Genomic DNA, 20,620 nt, shown 5'->3' with positions numbered 1-20,620 from the left:
TACAGCTTTTAGCAGATTTCATGAGACCAATAAAAAAGGAGCCTACGAATAATGTTTCTTCAAGACTTCATGATCCATTCTGTCCCCAATGGCCACCAAAAAAAAAAAAAAAAAATCAAGTATCTAAGACTGTTTCTGTACTTTCATAACTGGAATACCATAATTTAGACCATAATTTTATGGAAGAGTAATTTTCTTGAAATCCAGTGAAAAAGATAACTTTAGTAACACAAAATTGAAAAAGAAAACCCAAAACTGGGCAGGCATGAAATTTCATTCAAATGAAATACAGACACTCACTAAGATGTACTTAATTGTAGCACAAGCCACTTCTGACAAGCAGTTACTGTTCCTAAACTGCAATAGTGCTATACTCCAAGAAGCAAGACCAGCTGTGAGGAATATTCCTAGCAGAACAAGCAGTTTTAAGTGCACCATAAGAATTCATACTTTCAAATGATACACTAACTGAAATATTACTCTTATTGGTCTCATTTCCACCTTTCACTTTGCAGACAGATCCTCATGGCCTAAATGAGGTTTTACAGATGTGAATTTCTTGAATAATTTGGTCCTTTATGTTAAAAACACATAGAAGACCCTATATCTCTCTTAGAAGTTTCTGGTTTTATTAGCAGCTATTTGCCTCAACAAAATATCATATTTCAATCTCATCTCATTCCAGTCAGAGCCAACAAACTTCCAGTGGTTTAGAACTTGTACATGGGATGACTTATGCCATCTTCATCTACACCTAACCATGCATGTTATTCAGAGGGCCTCATTAGTAAGATCTCGTATTCATTGTTGTGGTATGTGTAAACTCTACATGTATAAATTCATGAGCAACGCTAAGAAAAGAGCAAAAAATTGACAACATTTTCAAGCCTCCTTCTTGAAAATGCTTCCTACAGAATAGAGGCCAATAGAATTGGTGATTATATAGAATATTATTGCTGATTTTTGCTAAAGTAGCCTTGCATTCAAAATCGTATCTGAAATATAAATTTATTCTAGAAATACAACATTTTGGGAAACTAGTAGGCTCTTCAGAATAATTTCTGAAGTTGCACGGAAAATTTCAATCAGATCGAAGAAAATTCTAAGGTTTGCTTTTTTTTTTTAATAAACTTATAATCGCAATTTCATATCCACAGAAACCTTAAAAGCTTTGTACTGGCTTTAATAGAGAAGTTGCTGCTGCTGCTCCTTTGAAAATGTTTGAGTAATAAGATCCTGCACATTTTTAATATAAATATACCAGTTGTAATGCAATTAACTGCAAATTGGAGTAAATTTGAGGAACGATTTCTGTATTTGACTACTCATTAGCAATCTGAAAGTGTAATTGCTCTTAAACGTGCCGTCTTCTTAATTTCATTATGAAGTTTAGCTCTACTTATAAATGTGAAGAATTAGGTTTATTCTGCAACTTATTTGCTTATACTGAATGTGTGAAGTTGTTTTTCTTTCTGTATTCTACACAGGAGGGCCCATGGATTACTAACAGTAGATAAAGCAGTGAGTTGATGGGTGTACATTTGTCACACAACAAACACGACTGCAAAGGAATCTTTTTAGGGGCCCACAAAACAAACAGATCAAGGGGGAAGGACAAACAAAGCAAGCAAGCACACTGAGAGTGGACGTTTCATCGCACACAGTTTTAAAACCCAATAAACCAACAGCAACAAAGCCAACAAAAACAGGAACCCTATCAGAGTTGGTACATCCCTTCTGCCATATGGTATTTCTGCTTGGGCAAGCGAGGTGAACCCGAGGCACCTTATGGCAACACGATGCTCACTGAAACCTCCCAGTCACCCCCCCGATTGGATTTGTATATAAACTCTAAAGCAGGGCATCTACTAGGGCATTGCACAGCAAAGTTTTAAAATTTTGGCTTCCTTGAAAAACAAGCAAGGGGACATTTGCAAAGATCTCTTCCTACATTCACAGCTTTGCTGGTCGACTGGTTCATGGTAACTGGCAAGGACCCATTATAACGAGCTATGTTGATTCACATTGATTTCGTTACTCAACTTCAATAGACTATTTTGAGCATTTTTAACTGCATTATCAAACATCAAACAGAATATTTTCTTTTTTCTGGTCTTGTATTTTACTCATTGAGATTTTGAAAAGAAAATTTGCAGCTTTCCCATGATGTACACCGCCACCCTCGCAGCCCCAAAATATTGAAAGCAACAACACAAGCCAACATTAGACCTTGCCTAGCTCCGCATATCCCCCAGCCATGACATTAAGAGGGAAAGAAAGCTGAAAAGCACTGCTACTCGACTTTGTCAATAAAACAGAACATTATATAATACACAATAAAATGCTTCATACCTGGAGTTGAAAAAACGAAAAGGGTTAACAGCTGACCTGGCACAGCCCCACATGCTCTCTCTGGAAATTGAACACAGACAATTAGGAATTTTAAGTTACCCCAAACAATTGCAGGGGACTTAGACAAGCTTGAGGAACACTTACTGCAAAGTAAGTACATAGCCTCAGTGTGGAAGGAATTTTAGGATTTTCCCATTCACTTAAAACTCCTTCTTAAACTTAAATTGCTCTGTAGAGGTCCCAGCTGGTGCTAAGCAAGTCATCAGGAGCTCTGCCATTAATTTGCATGGGAGCAAAGTCAAAGCTTAAGGGCCCAGGTGTCACTTAGTGGTAATTCTGGATTATGGTGGATCATATTTTCTTATTAAAAAGTAATCAGTGACCAAGAAGTAAACATTAACGAGAACCTAGAGCAGGCAGGCACAGGCAGGAAATAGAGGCTGGAGTGAATGTCCACTCCCAGAATTCTGCTGCTTAAGTAATACTGTTCCCAACACATCACTGAAAAATCAAGCCCTTTACTTAAAACTGAGACTCCAGGGAAAATAGATAATCTTCTAGAATATTATTTGGAATACTGAACACCACAAATATATGATGTCATAGCTGTATAAACTCCTATGTTGGGATTTGGACTACGTGGACTGCTCCTTTTCACTGACAAATTCTGATGTGCTGCATGTGCTCCAACAAAAGGCATCACACAGCTGGCTTTGGAAACAGTTCCACCACAGCGTTAGGGGAAAAAAAAAACCAGTAAAGCCTGTAGAAAGCCAAGCCCATGAATAACCCCCTTCAGTGTTTCTCTCTGTGGTTTAGACCTCAAATGTACTGAGAAATTAGCCTGAGGCCAACACCCAAGAAACTAGCAAAACTATTAGAATAACAACATGAATCATAAAAATGTTCTAGCACACCAACAGTTGAATGCATTTGCACTGGCAACATTCTAGATCCTTCCCAATACTCAATTAAAATTGCCGGCTTGGCACAACAATTGTTGAAAGTGAAAAGGAAATTTTCAAAGCAACTTCTCTTGATTTATATAATTGCATTTTCCATTTGCCCTTGGAAACCTACAAATAATCTATTCTCTCCCAAGATTTTGCACTGAATCTTTCAAATCTCTCACATGCTTCAAATGTACAGTAAATATTAGTCTTCTTTACTGCTTGTTTGATTTTGCCATTTGGTAAATGTTAAATTTCTGATAATAGCAGAAATTTAACAATTCAACATCTGCTATCAAGATGACAAAATGATGTAAAGAATTTCCAAAGTCTAAGTTATTAGCTCTATCAGAGCCTGAGACTGCTTTTTTTCCACCCTCTTTTATGACTTTCTGTATAGTCTCTTCCTTCTTCAGATATGTGTCAGGTACCTGTCCCATGGCATCACTAGATACAGATTTTATTTCACAGTTGTGTCAGTACCTAATCAAGGGGCACTGGAACAAAATCATCCCCACCTCACCAGCCCTCAACTGATATCAATGTGCACTGGAAAAACGGCAACTGGAAACCATAACATTGACCGTTCTTTCCTATGTCAATTAATTTATAATAATCTCTGTGTCTTATTGGGAAAAATATTTATTCCTACAGTTGATACAAACAGCAACACATTACCCAGAAATCATGACTCTAAATTTTGTACATAGAGGTCCCTTTTTAACAAGTAAGCAACAGGGCAGGCAAGAATACTGTTGGTGAGGATGATAAGTATTTGCATGCTGCATTTTTGTCAGTGGGACAACTAAAACTCTGGTTAGAACCTACAGTATCCAGGCACTGAAGCAAAAGACACACAGACATCTTCCAACCAACCTCACAGACACCTAAAACTTCCTATGTTCCTCTCTGTCTGGCTTGAAAGCCAAATGGCTGTGGCCTTCCACCTAGCCTCTGCTCTCATCCAGAAACCATGGGGAGAAACATCCAGCCCTTGACTCTGGGGCTTGAACCTTACCTGTGCTATGAAAATGGCTAAACCACACCTGACAACATGGATTCAGCATAAAAGGGACCTGTAATAGTCACTTCCCAATCCAAACCACAAGTGTAGGAGACAAAATAAGAGGGAAAGTAGGACCACTCCTGGATATCTTTCGTATCTTTTGCATCCTACCCTTGTGTTCCAGAACTGTCAAACATAGGTATCTGGCTTCCTGAGTCAGTACTCTAACCACTAGGTTTTTATGCCAGACGTGGGTGGCTGCACCACTGCTGCCGCTGGCCGTTACATTTTCAGACACAGAGAAGGCTGGTAGGAAGAGGACAGCGTGCTCTGGGTTTCAGAACAGGCAGAAATAGGTAAGCTCAGAACAAAGTAATTGATCTCTTATTTTCCACAATGGGAAGTTGGGAACTTCAGCCTTTTTTTTCAAACTGTACTTTAATGAACAACTACAGGTCAGAAGCCCAAGCTCCAGAAGGCAGAGATGACTCATAGTTAAGTGGCTGGCAGGTCAAGGAAGCTGGGTGCTCTGCCCATTGAACTTCAGAGCATTTAACTCTGTTGACTGCACTGTGGGAGCGTTGATGCCTTGTGTAGGTGCTCAGAAACACTGCTGGAGCCAATCATCTATTTTATAACCTTGCAATGCCTCCACCAGACCTCCCCCAAAGCAGGCAATTCATCTCAAGTGCCTGTGCTGTTATGGTTCACCTTGGTTCTGGGTATCTGTAGTGTCACATGTGTTGCAAGCATAGGGGGATAGCGGTACCTCTATGCAATGCAGTATGGCATAGAAAAGGATGAAAAGGCTGTACCTGTTACAGAACTGCATGCATTCGGTAGTTCTTCTCAAGCAAGAGGAAAAACACATTTCATTTTGATTATGCCTTAGTAGTGGCTAAGAATCTCAGAAACGATGTGGTGATACAGACAGCAAGTAGTTCAGAAGCAGAAATGTTGAGTGCAAAGGAAATCACAGAATCATATATTGGTTTGGGTTGGAAGGGGCCTTAAAGATCATGTAGTTCCAACCCCTCTGCCATGGGCAGGGACACCTTCTGCTAGACCAGGTTGCTCAAAGCCCTGTCCAACCTGGCCTTGAACACTGCCAGGGATGGGGCAGCCATAAATTCTCTGGGCAACCTGTGCCAGTGTCTCACCACCCTCAGAGAAAAGAATTTTTTTCCTAGTATCTAATCTAAATCTCCCTTCCTCTGGCTTAAAGCCATTCCCCCTTGTCCTATCACTACCTGCCCTGGTATAAAGTCCCTCTTCAAATTTCTTGTAGGCCCCCTTAAGGTATTGAAAGGCTGCTCTAAGGTCTCCCGAGCCTTCTCTTCTCCAGGCTGAACAAGCCCAACTCTCTCAGCCTGTTCAGCTGTGTAAATAATTTTCAGCAAATAATGTATTATACAACATTATCCTGTTGCTCTGCTTTTGAAAATTTATGACTGAGATTTTGGTCATTCTTCCAGTTCCTCCTGTGAACTTATTTATAAATGGTTTGACTCTCTGGCCCTGATAAGCAACTCATCACAGAAATAGCAATGGCCATCAGTTCGTAAGAGAAACACCTTGGTGACTTCTATGTGAAGCCATCTCTCTATCTGACAGCACTGTGTGGCTCTGATTTATCACACAGTATTCCAGCCCTATGCTAAATATTGTATTTTTAAAGCAAATAATTGAGAGAGATACTCTGACAAGACTGAGACTCCTCCTGCCTCTCAACGAGTACATAAATGCAAGTATTTCTTTTCATGCCTGTTGGCAGCTTCTGGTCATTTCCAGGTTATTTCAGTTTTCAGGCTCTGTTTGCAAGGCTGGAGCTTTCCGCCAGCAGCAGATACTGTAGACAGGCTTTAGAATGCGCACTTTCCAGGGCAGCCTCTGACCTCAGTACCTGCCAGCCTGCTCCACACTGCCTGAGCTTAGTGATACATGCAAGGCAAGAGTGCTTCGGCCATTGCTGCCTCCTAGGATACACTTCCTTTTTTTCTGCCTACCTCAGTTTTTGTATTTCCTCGCACCCTTGTGTCCTGCTACAACTCAGTATATCCCAGAAGGGTAAATAACTAAATAAAAGCATGTTCATTCTTCACACATCTTTGATTTGTCACTGCTAAAACAATGAAGGTGCTCAGCTTGACTGTAAAACTTGTGACTGTCACTACTTCTGACATACCTCAGGATTAGATGCTGTTAGCCATTGCATTGCTTTACTCCTTGTTTCAGCCTTCAGTTCCTTTCAGTTTGGCTAGAGGAATTTCATACGTGTGGTAACTTTAAGCTCCAATTATCCTTTTCTCAATGTGTCCAAAATAGTAACACTCATGTCCTCAGTCACATACACATGGAGAACACCACCTCCTTGGCACATAGGCTCAGGACAAAACACTCTTCCATACCCATCATTCAAGAATTTCCTTTCACTCCTTTTTACCTCCAGTCTAAAAAGAGCTTGCTGTGAGAAATTAAATTGCGTTTGAGTTACTACTAGTGAAAAAGGATTGAACTAAGAAAGGGGAAACACAGCACAATCTTTTCCCATTGTGCAGGAGAAAGGAAAATGGCAGAAAAAATGTGGTTTGCTTATGTTTTTAGATCCCTGTATTCACATGCTCACTCAATTATGCCTTGCTGAACAGTGCTCCCCTCTTCATAGTGCCCTCTTTTGCATGCAGTTTACGCACCTGTGACCTACACAACATTTTTTTGTGGTTTTACATGCATTGATCTAAACATTCAGGAACATTTTTCCATAAATCAGTGTAAGAACTGCTATTAAGATTTAATTGTGCTGCATGCTTGTCCCTCAGAAAATCACAGGAACTGCCTTATGGAAAAGGAAAGATAAAAACTTATCTGATCTAGATAATGAAAAAAGAAGTAATTTTGGCTCAAGTGACAGCAGAGGACAATGCTCTTTCTTTTTCTTATCAGTAAGCCAAGGTAGCAGTTAACTGAGGTAGTTCTATTGTGGCTTTTTCTGGTACTGTTCTGCTATCTAATCCACACTTATGAGTATTTGCTACAGCTCTGAATTTCTCAATGCACGCAGCTCTGCCCCTGCTTTCTGTGCTGATTTAGAAAGAAAAAACAGAAAAAGCTGAATAATAAATCGCTAGGGAAACAGATGCCAAATAGACAAGCAAACTGCTAACTGGGTAGCAGTAATGCATAATGTTATTTATAATTCATTCTTCAGTGTCATGCTCTTCGAGCAATTGCACAATGCCAGCCTCCCTATCAATAAGATGCATTTCACATACCTAACCGCTAATGACTCAAGCTTCACTCTGGAGCAACACATTGTAGTGGATTAAGCATGGGACTAGAAGGCAGACATTCCTGATCCCACCTCATCCTCTGTTTTGCTGCATGGCCTTAAGCAAGTCACTAACCTGCAGATAATTATAATATTTGAATACACAGGAGACCTGTACAATTTAATTACTTAATGTTTGCAAAGCCCTCCAAAGATAAAAAGTGCTATATGAATTATAATCATACACTATTGTTTTGGGGCATTTTATTCCAAAGCACATTTGTGTAAACATGTTTAGTAATGCAAAATCCCAATAATGGCAATGTTTGATAACCACCTGGAAATGACTGGCACTTCTTAGACTAAAATTTAAATTAATCAACAAATTATGTCTATTTTGTGAAAAGATAATTATATGAGACAATTTGATATAGACACTGAACTGATGCTGGGAAGCAAGATCTTTGGAAGTCTTCCTGTGACGGATAAAGGTAATGAAAGAGGCATATAGAAAGGTATCTATGAACCCATACATGTTACAAATGCCTCTTTTGCTGCACCATACTGGTCCCAAAAATACTCTAAAAGTGTTGAGTTACTTTTTTTCTTTTTAGCATCCAGACTTCTGTTATAGTTTCAGGGTTAATCATCAGACCCAATGAAGTTAATGGTAAAACTCCTCTGGACTTTAACAGAACCAGGATTCTTTGGTTCTTCCAGCTTATTATACACATAATTCAAATATTTCTCTTAGGAGAATATTACTCCTAGCAATGGTGTGGTAAAACATGTATTGAAGAGCAATGTCTAGGACTTCAAAGAGATTCAAGAGAAAAAACGCCAGACATCCTAATGGCAACGTGTCCTTGCTTTAGATCTACTCAACATTCATGGTAATTTACTGTTACAGGGAAGACAGGAAAATATAATTTTGTGTAGTCCAAGCTAAAAGCACTTTTATTTTCAAATTAGCCTTCTTCAGGAAACAATTTAACAATACCTCTGTCTCCTAATACACTGTCATTTAAGCAATACCATCCTTTCAAAGCAGGCAGTGATGTCAATTTCTTTGTAGAAGCTGCTTTTGATTTACAGTTGCTGCCTACCTGGCCCTTGTTCCTAATGATTGCTGGCTGATGGGAAATCTGTCATCCTGGCAAAAGGCTCTGGCACTTATACCATTGAATTTCCATACCAAAAATCTTAGAATCTGTGTGCATGCACAGAATGGCATCCTTTGATTTTACTGCCCAACTGCCAAGCTATTGAACCTTTTTAGAACAGGCTCATTTGGATTACTGAGACCAAAGACTCCGAGTTACTGCTAAAGAGCAATTCCCAAAGGTATATAGGGCTTTCAAACTCTTGCAGTAGAAGTCCTTTGTACAGCTTTAGGCACATTCATTTTTATATACAATCAGAGAATTCTGAGAATTCAAATTTTACTAGAAGAAAGTTTGTGAAGTGCCACATAAATACACTGTAGGAGAAGTCAGTACTTCTTCAGCGAGTTATCTGAACCACATGCAGGTAGGAGAAATCACACCTATAGTAGTTGCCAGGGCCAAAGTGTAGATGTACTAGTTCAGTTTCTTCTTGAGTCACAGACTTCTGGCATGGCCTTAGAAAATCACGCAGAGGGGGATTCCTCATACATAACTTCAACAGTGTTAAGTTTTATCATCGCTCTTCCTAAGCTGTTTGTCCAGGGTCCTTATAAATAACCATTGGAGAAGGCAGGCACCTCCAAAAGGTAGATGATACAACTGACAAGATGATTGGACCTGGAAGTATGCACATCATTCCTCTGAGGGAATCCAGAACCCTGAAGCCTAACTTCTAGGCAGATTACATTGTGAGAGATGAATCTTGCTGCAAGGATATGTCCAAACTGGACTAAGAAGGAGAAAAATAACTGTTACAGCCAAACCCAGGACACCAGTACTGCCCAAAGGTAGCTGAGACACAGCGCACGTCTGCTACCTCAATAGTGCCTTTGGGTCATAAGCCAACTTCCAACCCAGCAAAATTTTTCACTGCAGAAACCTCTTCTTTTCTGCCACAGGATACGTATCTGAGACTGCTGACAAAAAATAACACAAAACTAGAACAGAAACATTCCTGAAATAATGACAGTGGGGGCATCAACTGTAATACAGATGACTGCTTGCCTTACAGGGCTCTACATCACCAGTGTCTTTCACTCATGTATCTGCACACACCCCTCCCTCTATTAATGTTTAATGACTCAGTTCAGTTTGTAGAGTGACTCTGGAGGAGGCTGAGAAGCCCCACTGTGTAACAGCCCGTGGGGAGATGGGAAGCCCATGGGCAGTTCTGCTTTCTGAGTGTGGAGTCCAATTTCCCCCATGAGCGTTGCAGCAACTGTGTGATCTTCTGCTGTAAAGCCTCGCTGCAATGGGAAAATGCATCCCAGACTTGGGAAATCTTCACAAGAAAAGTAAAATTGAAACTTATTCCCACAATTTTGCTTTAGACCAATTAGGATTCTCCAGTGAAAAAAAAAAGCTTTACTGGGAAATTCTGGACCAGCACTAGCCAGTTCTTCACTTGTAAAATCCCCATCCAATTGTGTGCCAGTTTTAAAATGAGCACTTGTTCATGGAGGGCAGATGTACCAGAGGAGAGAGGAACAAAGTTCACACAAGTACTGCCAAAACACCCTCACCTACATTTCTTTGAGACTCATGACAAAGTATTTTGTCTGCAAGTAGAAGAAAAAACTGAGTTTAAAGTTCCCTATAGTGAAGAGCACACTGGTAGTAATGATAGCAGCTGAAGCAGGAGAACAGAAAATACCAGTGTAGAAAATGAATAGATGATAACGGAGTTATAAACCTCAGAAGATATAAAAATCCACCAGAAAAGCTGATTTACGTTTAAGAAGAGGGAGAAAAAAAGTGGTCTAAGGAGAAAAAAATCAGACTTGAAAAATACATACATATTTAAGACTACATTGGTACCGGGGCTATGCTGCCTGTCTGCTGAGGAATTTCTTTCTCGCTAGTGCAGTATCTAGTATCTTCCACTGCACTGCAATAATGAAAACTATTCTACTCTATAAAAGCCAGCAGAATTTAAAAATAAAAATGATCACATTAGCATCAATATATCAATTGCAAAGCATAGCCAAAGAGAATGGGGGTAGGGTCAAAGCCCCTAATCTCATTTTCATGCAAGCACTCAGCGGCACCCAGCTCAGTGCAAGGAAGAGTTCATGCTAAAGGTCACCACAGTCACATCCAAATGACAAATCACATTTCTATAAATTAACTGCAGTTATAACTACAAGTATTCAGGATTTCCTCTCCACCTCTCTGTTACCCCAGAAAAACAAGAAGCTACCTTAAGCTTCTTGTTTATATGCACAGTTTATATGCACAGTCCATATGCACAGTCCATCTATTCCTTGACATTATTTGGAAGAAAAAAATGGCTTTGGCAAAGGAGTTCCCTCAGCCTACAACCCTTAAGGAGAAAAAAATCTATAGAGAGGAGGAATTTCTGGATCTTTGGATTTTTATCAATGTACTGATCAAAAGTTCATGCTAAAAATCACCCTCTGCCTCTCCCACTTCTGCCCTCAGCCTCTGCAAGCAGGAAATCTTTATGTTGTGTGTTCAGGGAGAGAGAGCTGCATGCTGTAAAATAATGTATTTTACTGCACAAATGTGCAGGGAAAGAGAGAGATGACTGCCCTGTTCAGGGTTTCCTTACTATGTACCATGGAGATGGCTCCCAAGCCCCACTGTAACAGGACTGTCTAGGGATGGAATGGCTGCAAGGCTGAGGAAACAGCATGTTGCCTCTGAGAGAGACCCTTAAAAAGTTTTACTGGTCTTCTAGGGCTTGACTAATGCCTTCTCTTCCCTTGGCTTCATAAAGATTTCTAGAGCGTGTCTGAGATTTGACCCTGAATATATGATGCTATTCTTGCTGTGTAATAAGCATCCGTAGTGTTAGGCATAGAGGCAAATCTGCTCTTTGTTAGAGAGCTACATGTCAAATCGAGTTTGTAAAACATGCTACAAAAAGGCTGAAATGCTGTTTACAATCCAAAGCCCACTGAAGTCTAGATATTGCTGCAATATTTATTATCAGCCAGAGCATATTATCTGAGATTAATAAATTATTCTTAGTCTATATTATGGTAAGGCACAGCAACTGCCATAAAGCAGCACTGTCACATAAAGAAATTTCATCAAAAAGTACCCTGCTTGAAATAACAACTTTGTTTATCTATAACTTTACATTATTGATTGCGTTTGCTGAGGAAAGACTATGAAGTCATTCCAAAAGAACTACTGAGAAGTCTGGAAGCTCAGCCAATATAAAGCTAGCAGCAAGAAGGCAATTTGCCTGAGAAGAAATAGTCATACTTGGTCATTTTACAACTATGCAAGCAATTACACTCTGTTTATGTGAATAAGAACTAATGCCAAACATGTGGCTCTTAGTGTCTGATTGTTACAATTTTTATTGGTAAGGATTTTTTTCTTGTAAGACTTTAGTGGACCTGAAATAAAGCAGCAACATAGGGGATGCTTTCCTGTTTTAGAGGACGTGAAAAGCAAAGCTGTCATGCAGGCATTCCAAACTGCCCTGTGACCCAGCCACATAAGAGTAATTTCCAAGAAAACAAACTTAAAAATGGCTGTATTAAAACAACAGTTCCACCCCAAACACCAATTAGTTAATTTCTTCAGCTCGTGGTTAAAACCTTGGCACTGCTAACCCCACCTGGCAGATTTAGATCCAAGGGAAGATGTGGAGCATTCAGTATCATCCTGTCACTCCCAGCATCTGGCACACTGACTCCACAGTCAGGCGCCGTGGATTGCCGTACCCTCACCTCACACCAGAGATCTGCAGTACTGACACGTTTCCCAGGCAGCTGTCCGCACTGCCTGCACTTAATGGAGAGGAACAGGAGCTCATGGGCTTGAGTGCTTCTCTCTCTCCCTAAATTAGACAGCTAGGATAGGTCAAAAGAATTATCGCCTGGACACACCACCTGCTATCTGGTCCATATGTAGGGAGGCAAGATAACTAGCTCGGATGAGATACCTACGTTGCAGATGTCTAAATACGCAAGATGAATCCTGAACCCCACAGATAGCACAGAGGAAAGTCAGGAGCCTCACCAAAGCAATCCCCCACAGGGTATTTGAAATCCTTTTCTGCTCTTTGAAAATAGGTGGCAATAGGCAAATATACATACATACATATATATTTATAAGCCTTACGCAGGATAATTTAAAACGTGTCTGAAAAACAACCAGGAAAAGGTCAACTGCTCTCTTGCACCTGCCACCAGCATCTGCAAACTAGGCTTGGTATTTTGTTTAACAAAGACAAGATTGCACAACAGCAACTGAAGGAAAGGATGCTGCCATCCCTTTGGAGGTGCCACGCTGTACTTCCCAGCCAGCATACGCAAGAAGTTGTTTTTGTTATTAACTGTATAACTATTCACAAGAAAGAGCTTACAAGCTCACTTAAGAAAGAACACACTCTGCAGGACAGTATTCTGGACTCTGAGGTCCAGCCTCCGAGGCCACTTCAGCACCTAGCTTAGACCTATGCTCTACTGCCTACTGGAGCAGTCTTTCTACGCATGCCCTTACGTTGCCCAGTACAGAACAGTAGGTACCTTTCCACGTCCTCAGAGGAAATTCCTGTCTGCTAAGTTTAGATGCTAAAATTGAGCACACAGGATCTCCCTTTGGAAGGCTCTCCCTTTGGAAGGCTTCAAAGGCACTTTCCTCTCTGCAACAGGGTACGTAGAATGCGGACTTTTATTTTCAGTGGACTGCTTTGCTAAATGTCTAATATTAAGGTATGTGTTAGATACATAAATTCAGAAGAGGGTCTGCCTGTAAGGCGCTGTATTATAGACCAAGAAAGAAATGGATTGAGTGAAGTCGGTATAATGTGCTAATGTCTCTTTTCAGCTCAGCAGCTGTATGTGTAGTGTCTGTGACTGAGAATGAAGTCAAGAAGAAGACAAATTGCAGATCACAGTCAAATTAGATTTTCCTAATGGGGCTTTTGAAATAAACTAACAGATTACTGTTTAAATAAAACTCATAACAAGGACGAGTTGATGTTATATTAGTAAGTTGCTTAATTTAATTCTTAAACTCCAGAGCCAGCCAAGTAATATTCCAACACATTTACCTTCACAAACTGTGGAATGCATTGTAGAAAAGCTAAAATGCTTTTCACGGTTCGAACAATTCTCTAAGTGTTCAAGCAATATCAATCACAGAGAACAGTATCTGCCTGCCAGTTGTGCAGTAGAAGCATTTTCTAGTGCCCCGTGCTTCCTTTTTTCATTAATTAGACAGAACTATTTAGTGCAAAATCACAACGGGTTGTTTTACTTTTCTAGCTTATTACGTGTGCTATAAACTGAGAAAAAAATACTTAGCACTTCAGGGCCTGGTGCTGTAACTAGCGAATTCAAAATACGTGTGAGGCCTGTCTATCAAGCAATAGCGTCACTAGCGAAGAAACCTTCCCTTCCTTTATCACCTTTATCCAGAAGGGGAGCATGCTAATTACAATGAAAGCCAATGCCTTGCCTTGCCCATAGAGACCTCCTTCTCTGCTTAAGGGGAATATACGGGTTTGAGGATCAGAGTTACTGTGCTTGACTAGAAGATGAATTAGCAGATGTCTGGTAAAACACAAAAAAAGTAGTTCCTCCTCAAACACAGCTTGGAAACATCAGTGCTTTTGGCTACTGATGGCCAGGAAAGCAAAGCAAAACCTAATTACTTTTAGATACCACATTTAGACATTTAAAATGCATTTATAATGAATTATATAATAACAATGTCTAATGGCCTTTACTATATCCCTTCTTATTTAATAATGTCCAAAATGTCCGTATTTTGAACCTCTCAGATAAAATAACGTGCTTCGTGGGTCTAACACAGGCTTCAGCGCCTGGAGGCTCCAGTTCTATTTCCAGCTCTGCTTCAGACCTACAGGGTGACCTTTACGCATAACCTCATTTTCCTTACCTATAAAATGGGGATATTAATACTTATTTACCTCACAGTTGGTTCCCTTCCAGCTGCTACAATGACTGAGCAAGCTCATGCATCTACAGAATTGCTAATGTTCATGATGAACTGTTCCCTTTTTTTTTCTAAACGAGAAATGCAGACACTAAGTTAAGAATTTACTTGTCTGTCCGGTGAGTAAAAGTACACAAAAAAATAACAGCAATGGATAAACTCTTCCAAGTCCCTCACTAATTTTCTTTCAGTGACACTGTCCTTCAGGAGAAATGTAGGTAGTTCCTAATCAACAGCAACTAGAATGAACTCCTTGATGCTGCTTTCAGTCAGGAAAAAAATTCATATTTTTTTGAGTGAAAGCCTGACTTGGACTCCCTTTGGAGAGGATATAAAAACACTGAAAGCGTTGCAAGTAAATAAAGGGGAAGAAACGATTTCAATATGAAACTTTACCTAATAATGAGGGCACACAGAAAGAAAGGAAAAGAAAATCAGAGAGAGACAAGAGATACAGCCATCTCTTCCTAAGGGGAACAAAGCTACACAGAAGAGATGCTGGCAGGTATGCTGACCCGCAGATGGGGGGGACACCCCTGCGGTGCTGGCGCCTCCTTCAGCCTGGGAACACCTTGGCAATATTCATCTTGCTCTGGGAATGTGATACTTACTCTTGTACTGCTCTGGCTATGGAGAGCGCTGTAGATCCAGTTTCATTAACGCTATCTAAGGTCACATTTGGCAGGTCGTCATCATCACTGTCACTTTTAATTTGTCTGGGAGATAGGCCTCGGGGGTCCATTTGTGCTGGAAAGAGACATATAATGGATTAATGTGAGTGTGTTGAAATTAATCTCATCCCAGAACAACATCAGGGCACACAACACATCCACTTGCTCGGGCCGGACGGCACCACTTGCGCTGAGCTTCCCAAAACGAGGTGACGGAATCGCAAAGTCACCTCGGGATGTCACAGCATCTCCAGCAGCATGCACGCATGTGAACAGGCTACACCAATGCACCCAGAGGACCTGAAATAAAACTGCACATGTAATACCCATCAAAAACTCAGTTTACACTCAAGTTACTTACTCTGCCTATCTTCAGAAAGTGAAAGGGAAGGGCTACATCTGCTTTGTATGACACAGGACACTCAGGAGTAAAAATTGCACCAAAACTTCCTAAGCAGTGTTTGATTCTGAGTGTTCATCATGAGATACCAGGCTGGGACCCATGTCACCCCACTCAACTCAAAAAAACCCCAGCTGTCCTAATTTCTGACTCAATTCAACAGCAGCGTCAACCTCTGAAGGAGCCTTCCTCCACAATTAATTACATGTAGCAGAACCACTGCACTTAACTAGTAACTTTCAGGTGACTGATGTCAGCTAGGCTTTGTCAGATGATTGTTTTTAAAAGTCACACAGACTCAGGTCTTATGAACACCTGAAGATCGGGAACTGCAGGATTGCTTTGTCCATCCACAGCTTACAGTTTCCATAGCGTACGCGAGTGGTGTCGGCAGCGGCCTCTGTGAGGAGAGGCTGGGGCTGCCCTAGTGCCGGACACAGTCGGTTCCTACTGGCTCCAACCGACCCACTGCAGGGCACGGCTGAGCCCCGCAGACAAGGTGGATGGTGCCACAGGGAAAAACCTATTTAAGAAAGGGCAAAAAACAAAAAACCGCACAGACAGAGTGAGGAAGAAAGTGAGAAACAGCCCAGCAGACACCAAGGAGGGAGGAGGTGCTCCATGGTGAAGCAGAGATTCCCCTGCAGCCCCTAGAGAGACCACAGTGCATCAGGCTCTTCTGATGGGAACTGCAGCCCATGAGGGCCTACACTCAAGCAGGGGAAAAGTGTGAGAAGGAAGGAGTGGCAATGAGGAGCTGTTATGGACTGACCCCAACCCCATTCCCCATCTCCCTGCAGTGCTCTGGAAGGGGGAGGCAGACAAACCAGGAATGAAGGAGCAAAGTTGAGCCCGGGAAAATAGTGGGTTGCGGGCTGTTATTCTCACCATCCTAACCTACTTTTAATTAACAATAAATTAATTTTCCCCGTGATGAGTCCATTTTGCCTGTGATGGGAATCGGTAAGTGATCTGTCTTTATCTCAGCTCCATGAGCTCTTCCACCTCATTTTCTCCCCTGTCCTTTTGAAGAGGGGGAGTGTGAGAGTGGCTGGGTCAGCATCTGGCAGCCAGTCAAGATCAATCCACCAGAGCGATGTTTTGTGCCAAAGAGAGACAGGAAAGGAGCGGGGAGCAGAAAAGTAGGCCTTCCCTCTTTTCCTGGCTGCTGCCCTCCAAAGGGAAGAAAGCCCAACCCGCATATGGGCAGGGGGAGGAAACTGAGAGATGGGCATGGGGAAACTATGGGGCACATGTGTGACCTGGGGCAGTCCTGAGAGGAACTGGGGGTTACTTGTGTCATGGGAGAGACCCAGAGACAAACTTCAGAGGTGATACAGTGAAAGAGACATTCCTCCTTACTCATGAAATACCACATAGGATTAGTAAGTGCTGAGAGATGCTGAAAGCAGCTGGAGTAGAGAGCAAAATTGGAGACCTGCCTGGCCCTGCAAGGGAGGTGCGGGAAGGGGAAAGACAGGCAAGGAGATTTGTTTAAAAATGTGCTTATTTTGTTTGGTCAGGTGAAACACAGGAATCCAAGAATGTTTATTTAAAGAGCTAACTCTTGCAGTTTGTTAGCTTGTGCTCTCCTGTATTGTGGTCTCAGAGATGGGCATTTTCTAGGTGTTGCAACAAGTTTTTCAAGACAGGTAGCTGTCATTCCTACTCAACTCTGCCTAACCACAGCCACGAGTAACAGTTATCAAGGTATCACAGGCTCCCTTTAGAGACCATGAACAGTTCAGCAAGCCTACAGCTCAAGAGCAGCACCAAAAGCCACAGTAAAGTTTCCTATTTTGCCAAGTTTCTCATGTTACTGTGTTCACTAGCTCTAGAAAAGGGATGGACTCACACTGGAAAATGGGAGGACTGTAGATACTCCAGGGGCTGTGCAGCCATAACAGTAGCACTGATGGATAGCTGGGCTCTTGAAAAGAAAGCACTCCCAAATGAGTGATGACTCAATGGAAAGTTGATCTTAAATTTTAATTTATGTCCTAGCTGTGAGCCACCTCTGAGGAAAAGAACAGTGAGTGACTATAAATACCCTACAGCTGTATTTTTGGGTTTGTTTTTTTTTTTTACATTAAAGAACTTCATAAAGAAAATACTATTATGTTCAGTAAGCTGATGGAACAGCTCCTTCTGGAAGCACAGTGCATTTACAGATGAACAGTACGTCTTCTATTTGCTTTCTACTAACACAGTTTAGGTGCCTCAGTAATACTGGCTACATTTGCTTATTATTTCTTCACATATGGTGAAGAAAACACCTTTGGCTTATCAAAGCAAAGAGTATTGAAAATGAACAATGACCTGCACAAGACAAACGTACAGCAACTTAGATGTTGTTCAAAACATTTAATTGTTTTAGATAGAATGAGCACCACTGTGACTGTGCTTCTTAAAATCACAACTTACACATGATGGTATCCAATGCATACTTGAGCATTAAGGATAATCTAGTGTTTGATTCAACTGAACCATCCAGTCAGCTGATTTGGCCCCAAAAAAGTGCTACTTCTGCCTTGTTCCCTAATATTCCTTCTTAAAAGCAACTTTGAGATTATTGTTACTTATTTCATTACTTCTTCAGTTTTCTTAAAAGTGAATCTCATTACAAGAAGTTACATGTTTGTACCTGCCCAATATTTAAATGCTGCTATACATGATGCTTTTGTGAAAACCAATATTTGTAAATAAAATTGTAACAAAAACCCTATGCAAGCAACTTTGTGTTAACCGTGGCTTAATCTGACTTGCACTACAGTGTGTTAAGTAGCTAGCTCAGAAACGTTTTTAATGTTTAAACCCAAGCCTAACTTGAAATCACGAACGTTGTTACATAATTTAGTCTGTAATACAGTTATACATCAACTTTGATCGTTTAAACATGAATACATCTACATGAATAGAGATGGTATAAATGTATATGAAAAATCTTACGTAATTTTGTTCCTTGTAAGACACGTTGATTCATTATTATTGCAGATTGACAGTTCTTAAGATACTATTGAAACTCCTATAATATTTGGTGTTGGTTTTAGATTACCAGAGGAATGTGCTAGGATGAAAAGTCTCAATTACCATCTTTTTTTTCTGCTCAGCAAGGTAAATCCTACTCTGTCTATTCCTAACACAGCCATGAAGTTGCCAACAGAGTTGTGCTTTTGCACCCAGGCATAATTCAACCCACTGGACATGATTTGCCCCACCAGACACCAACATTTGAACACATCACGAGGTGCTGTGAGACATGAGCATGGTGAGAACAAAAGGTGAGGAACAGGCATGTGGGCAAATTCAAAGGCAGGCAATTCAAGGACATTTTTTGATATATTTTTGCAGTGAACCTAACTAAAGGTGATAATTAAATTAGAGAATTATCTGGGGATTATTCCCTTATTTTTTAATGTCGGCCCACATATACATGCTTTTGTGTCTCCCTTTGCACTCGTGACCTCTCCTCAGCTTGCAGACTTGGGTGGCCGATGCACTGGCAAGCCAAGGTGACTAACCAGGAGGCTGAACTTCACCACTGCTAGCTGGTGAATACTGCCCTGTTTTCTCATCAGCATGGCTGCAACTGCCACGGAGAAAAACAGCCTTTACAGCTATTCTGCTCCCCCAAATGAGACATGTGAACAACCAACTAGCCGAAAGCCTACCAGATCTCTCCTCCTCACAGTTACTACAGTGTGCAAACTGCAGTACAGGATTTTTATACATTCGGAGTTCATGACTCCTACTTATGTCAACAGCTTTGACTTTCTCTCGGACATCTATGAACAACTGTGGAACTGCTGGCACCAAGGTTTATAAATACCAGCCGCAGTTCATAAACACTGAATTAAAAGTAATTACTGGCCTAACGAACATCAAACGGGAAAGAATGAAGAGATGCAGGCACAAGATAATTTAGCAAATGAGATGAAAAAGGTGGAGGACAAGTGAGTAATTGAATGCAACTGGCAAGCAAGGTGGAGGAGAGCCCACAAAACATGCCAGTGCATTCTAACCTCCCTTCATGCTGTGCTTTGCTCTGACAACCAAGCTTTTCCTTCAACTTAGGACCACGGAAATGGGCCACTGAATTGAGTCCTCCGTATCACATGCAGACACATTTCATCAGTAAAGCTCAGGCCCTAAAACTGAGCTGGGTTTCTTACCCTTGTCTACTCCTCTTGAAAGGCAAGATTTGTCCAGCAGAGTTATCTGGTGGTTTTGTGAAATGTGAATGCGGCTAAGGAGAGGCAAGCAAAAAGAAACAAGTCAGAGACTGCTTTCGTGGGACAAAGGTGTCATTGAAAGAGTGCACAGGAGCTAAAGAAGCAAGCTGTTAGCACTCAGTGCTGAAAAGACTGGCAAGCCAGGGGAGTTATTTAAGAACGTCTGCAACTGCTGAAGGTTGCAAGTGGCCACGTCGCTCTTCATCCTTGTTAGCCTCAAGAAACAATGTCCCTTTTGCTAAAGAAAGTACAGAGAATTACTCTTGATGCACGTACATACATGCAATCACTTCTCAATGACCCCTCTGCCAAACCCTACCAAAATGGGGTTTCCCTTTGGGCAGTAAGTGAATTCAATCTCTGCACTTGTTTTAAGGTCAGATGTGCAAATGGGTCTCACATAAGGCAAATACCAGCCTGTAAATACTCCAGAACTACCATCATTAATATTGTATCTGCCAACTGTCAGTTGCCTGTAGGAAAAAAATCTGATCTGGATCAGATATAAGCTTGCTTCTCTTTCTATTGAACTAAACAGTCTTTGGCTTTAAAATTTATGCTGGCTATAGAGGCCAGACAATACCTGATCCTGTTTCTCAGGACAAAATAGCCCCTTCTACAATGCTGGAACA

At 41.1% G+C, this 20,620-nt stretch overlaps 1 protein-coding gene across 9 annotated transcripts in view; it reads right to left on the bottom strand.

Annotated features, from left to right (window-relative positions):
- Window positions 1–20,620, bottom strand: part of KLF12 (Kruppel like factor 12) — a 259,481-nt gene that overhangs the window by 63,624 nt on the left and 175,237 nt on the right. For 7 of the 9 annotated variants that reach the window (XM_030476576.1, XM_030476577.1, XM_030476579.1 and 4 more), the window contains 2 exons: window positions 15,297–15,432; window positions 2,353–2,412 (listed from right to left, as the gene is read on the bottom strand). In XM_030476576.1, coding sequence (XP_030332436.1) covers window positions 2,353–2,412; window positions 15,297–15,432 — 196 coding nt within the window. The remainder of the gene's footprint in view (window positions 1–2,352; window positions 2,413–15,296; window positions 15,433–20,620) is intronic. The other 2 variants (XM_030476582.2, XM_030476583.2) reach the window with 1 other exon arrangement.

The sequence above is a fragment of the Strigops habroptila genome, chromosome 2 (genome assembly GCF_004027225.2).
Source record: "Strigops habroptila isolate Jane chromosome 2, bStrHab1.2.pri, whole genome shotgun sequence".
NCBI classification, from domain to species: domain Eukaryota; kingdom Metazoa; phylum Chordata; class Aves; order Psittaciformes; family Psittacidae; genus Strigops; species Strigops habroptila.
This window is presented reverse-complemented; position numbering and strand designations above follow the sequence as displayed.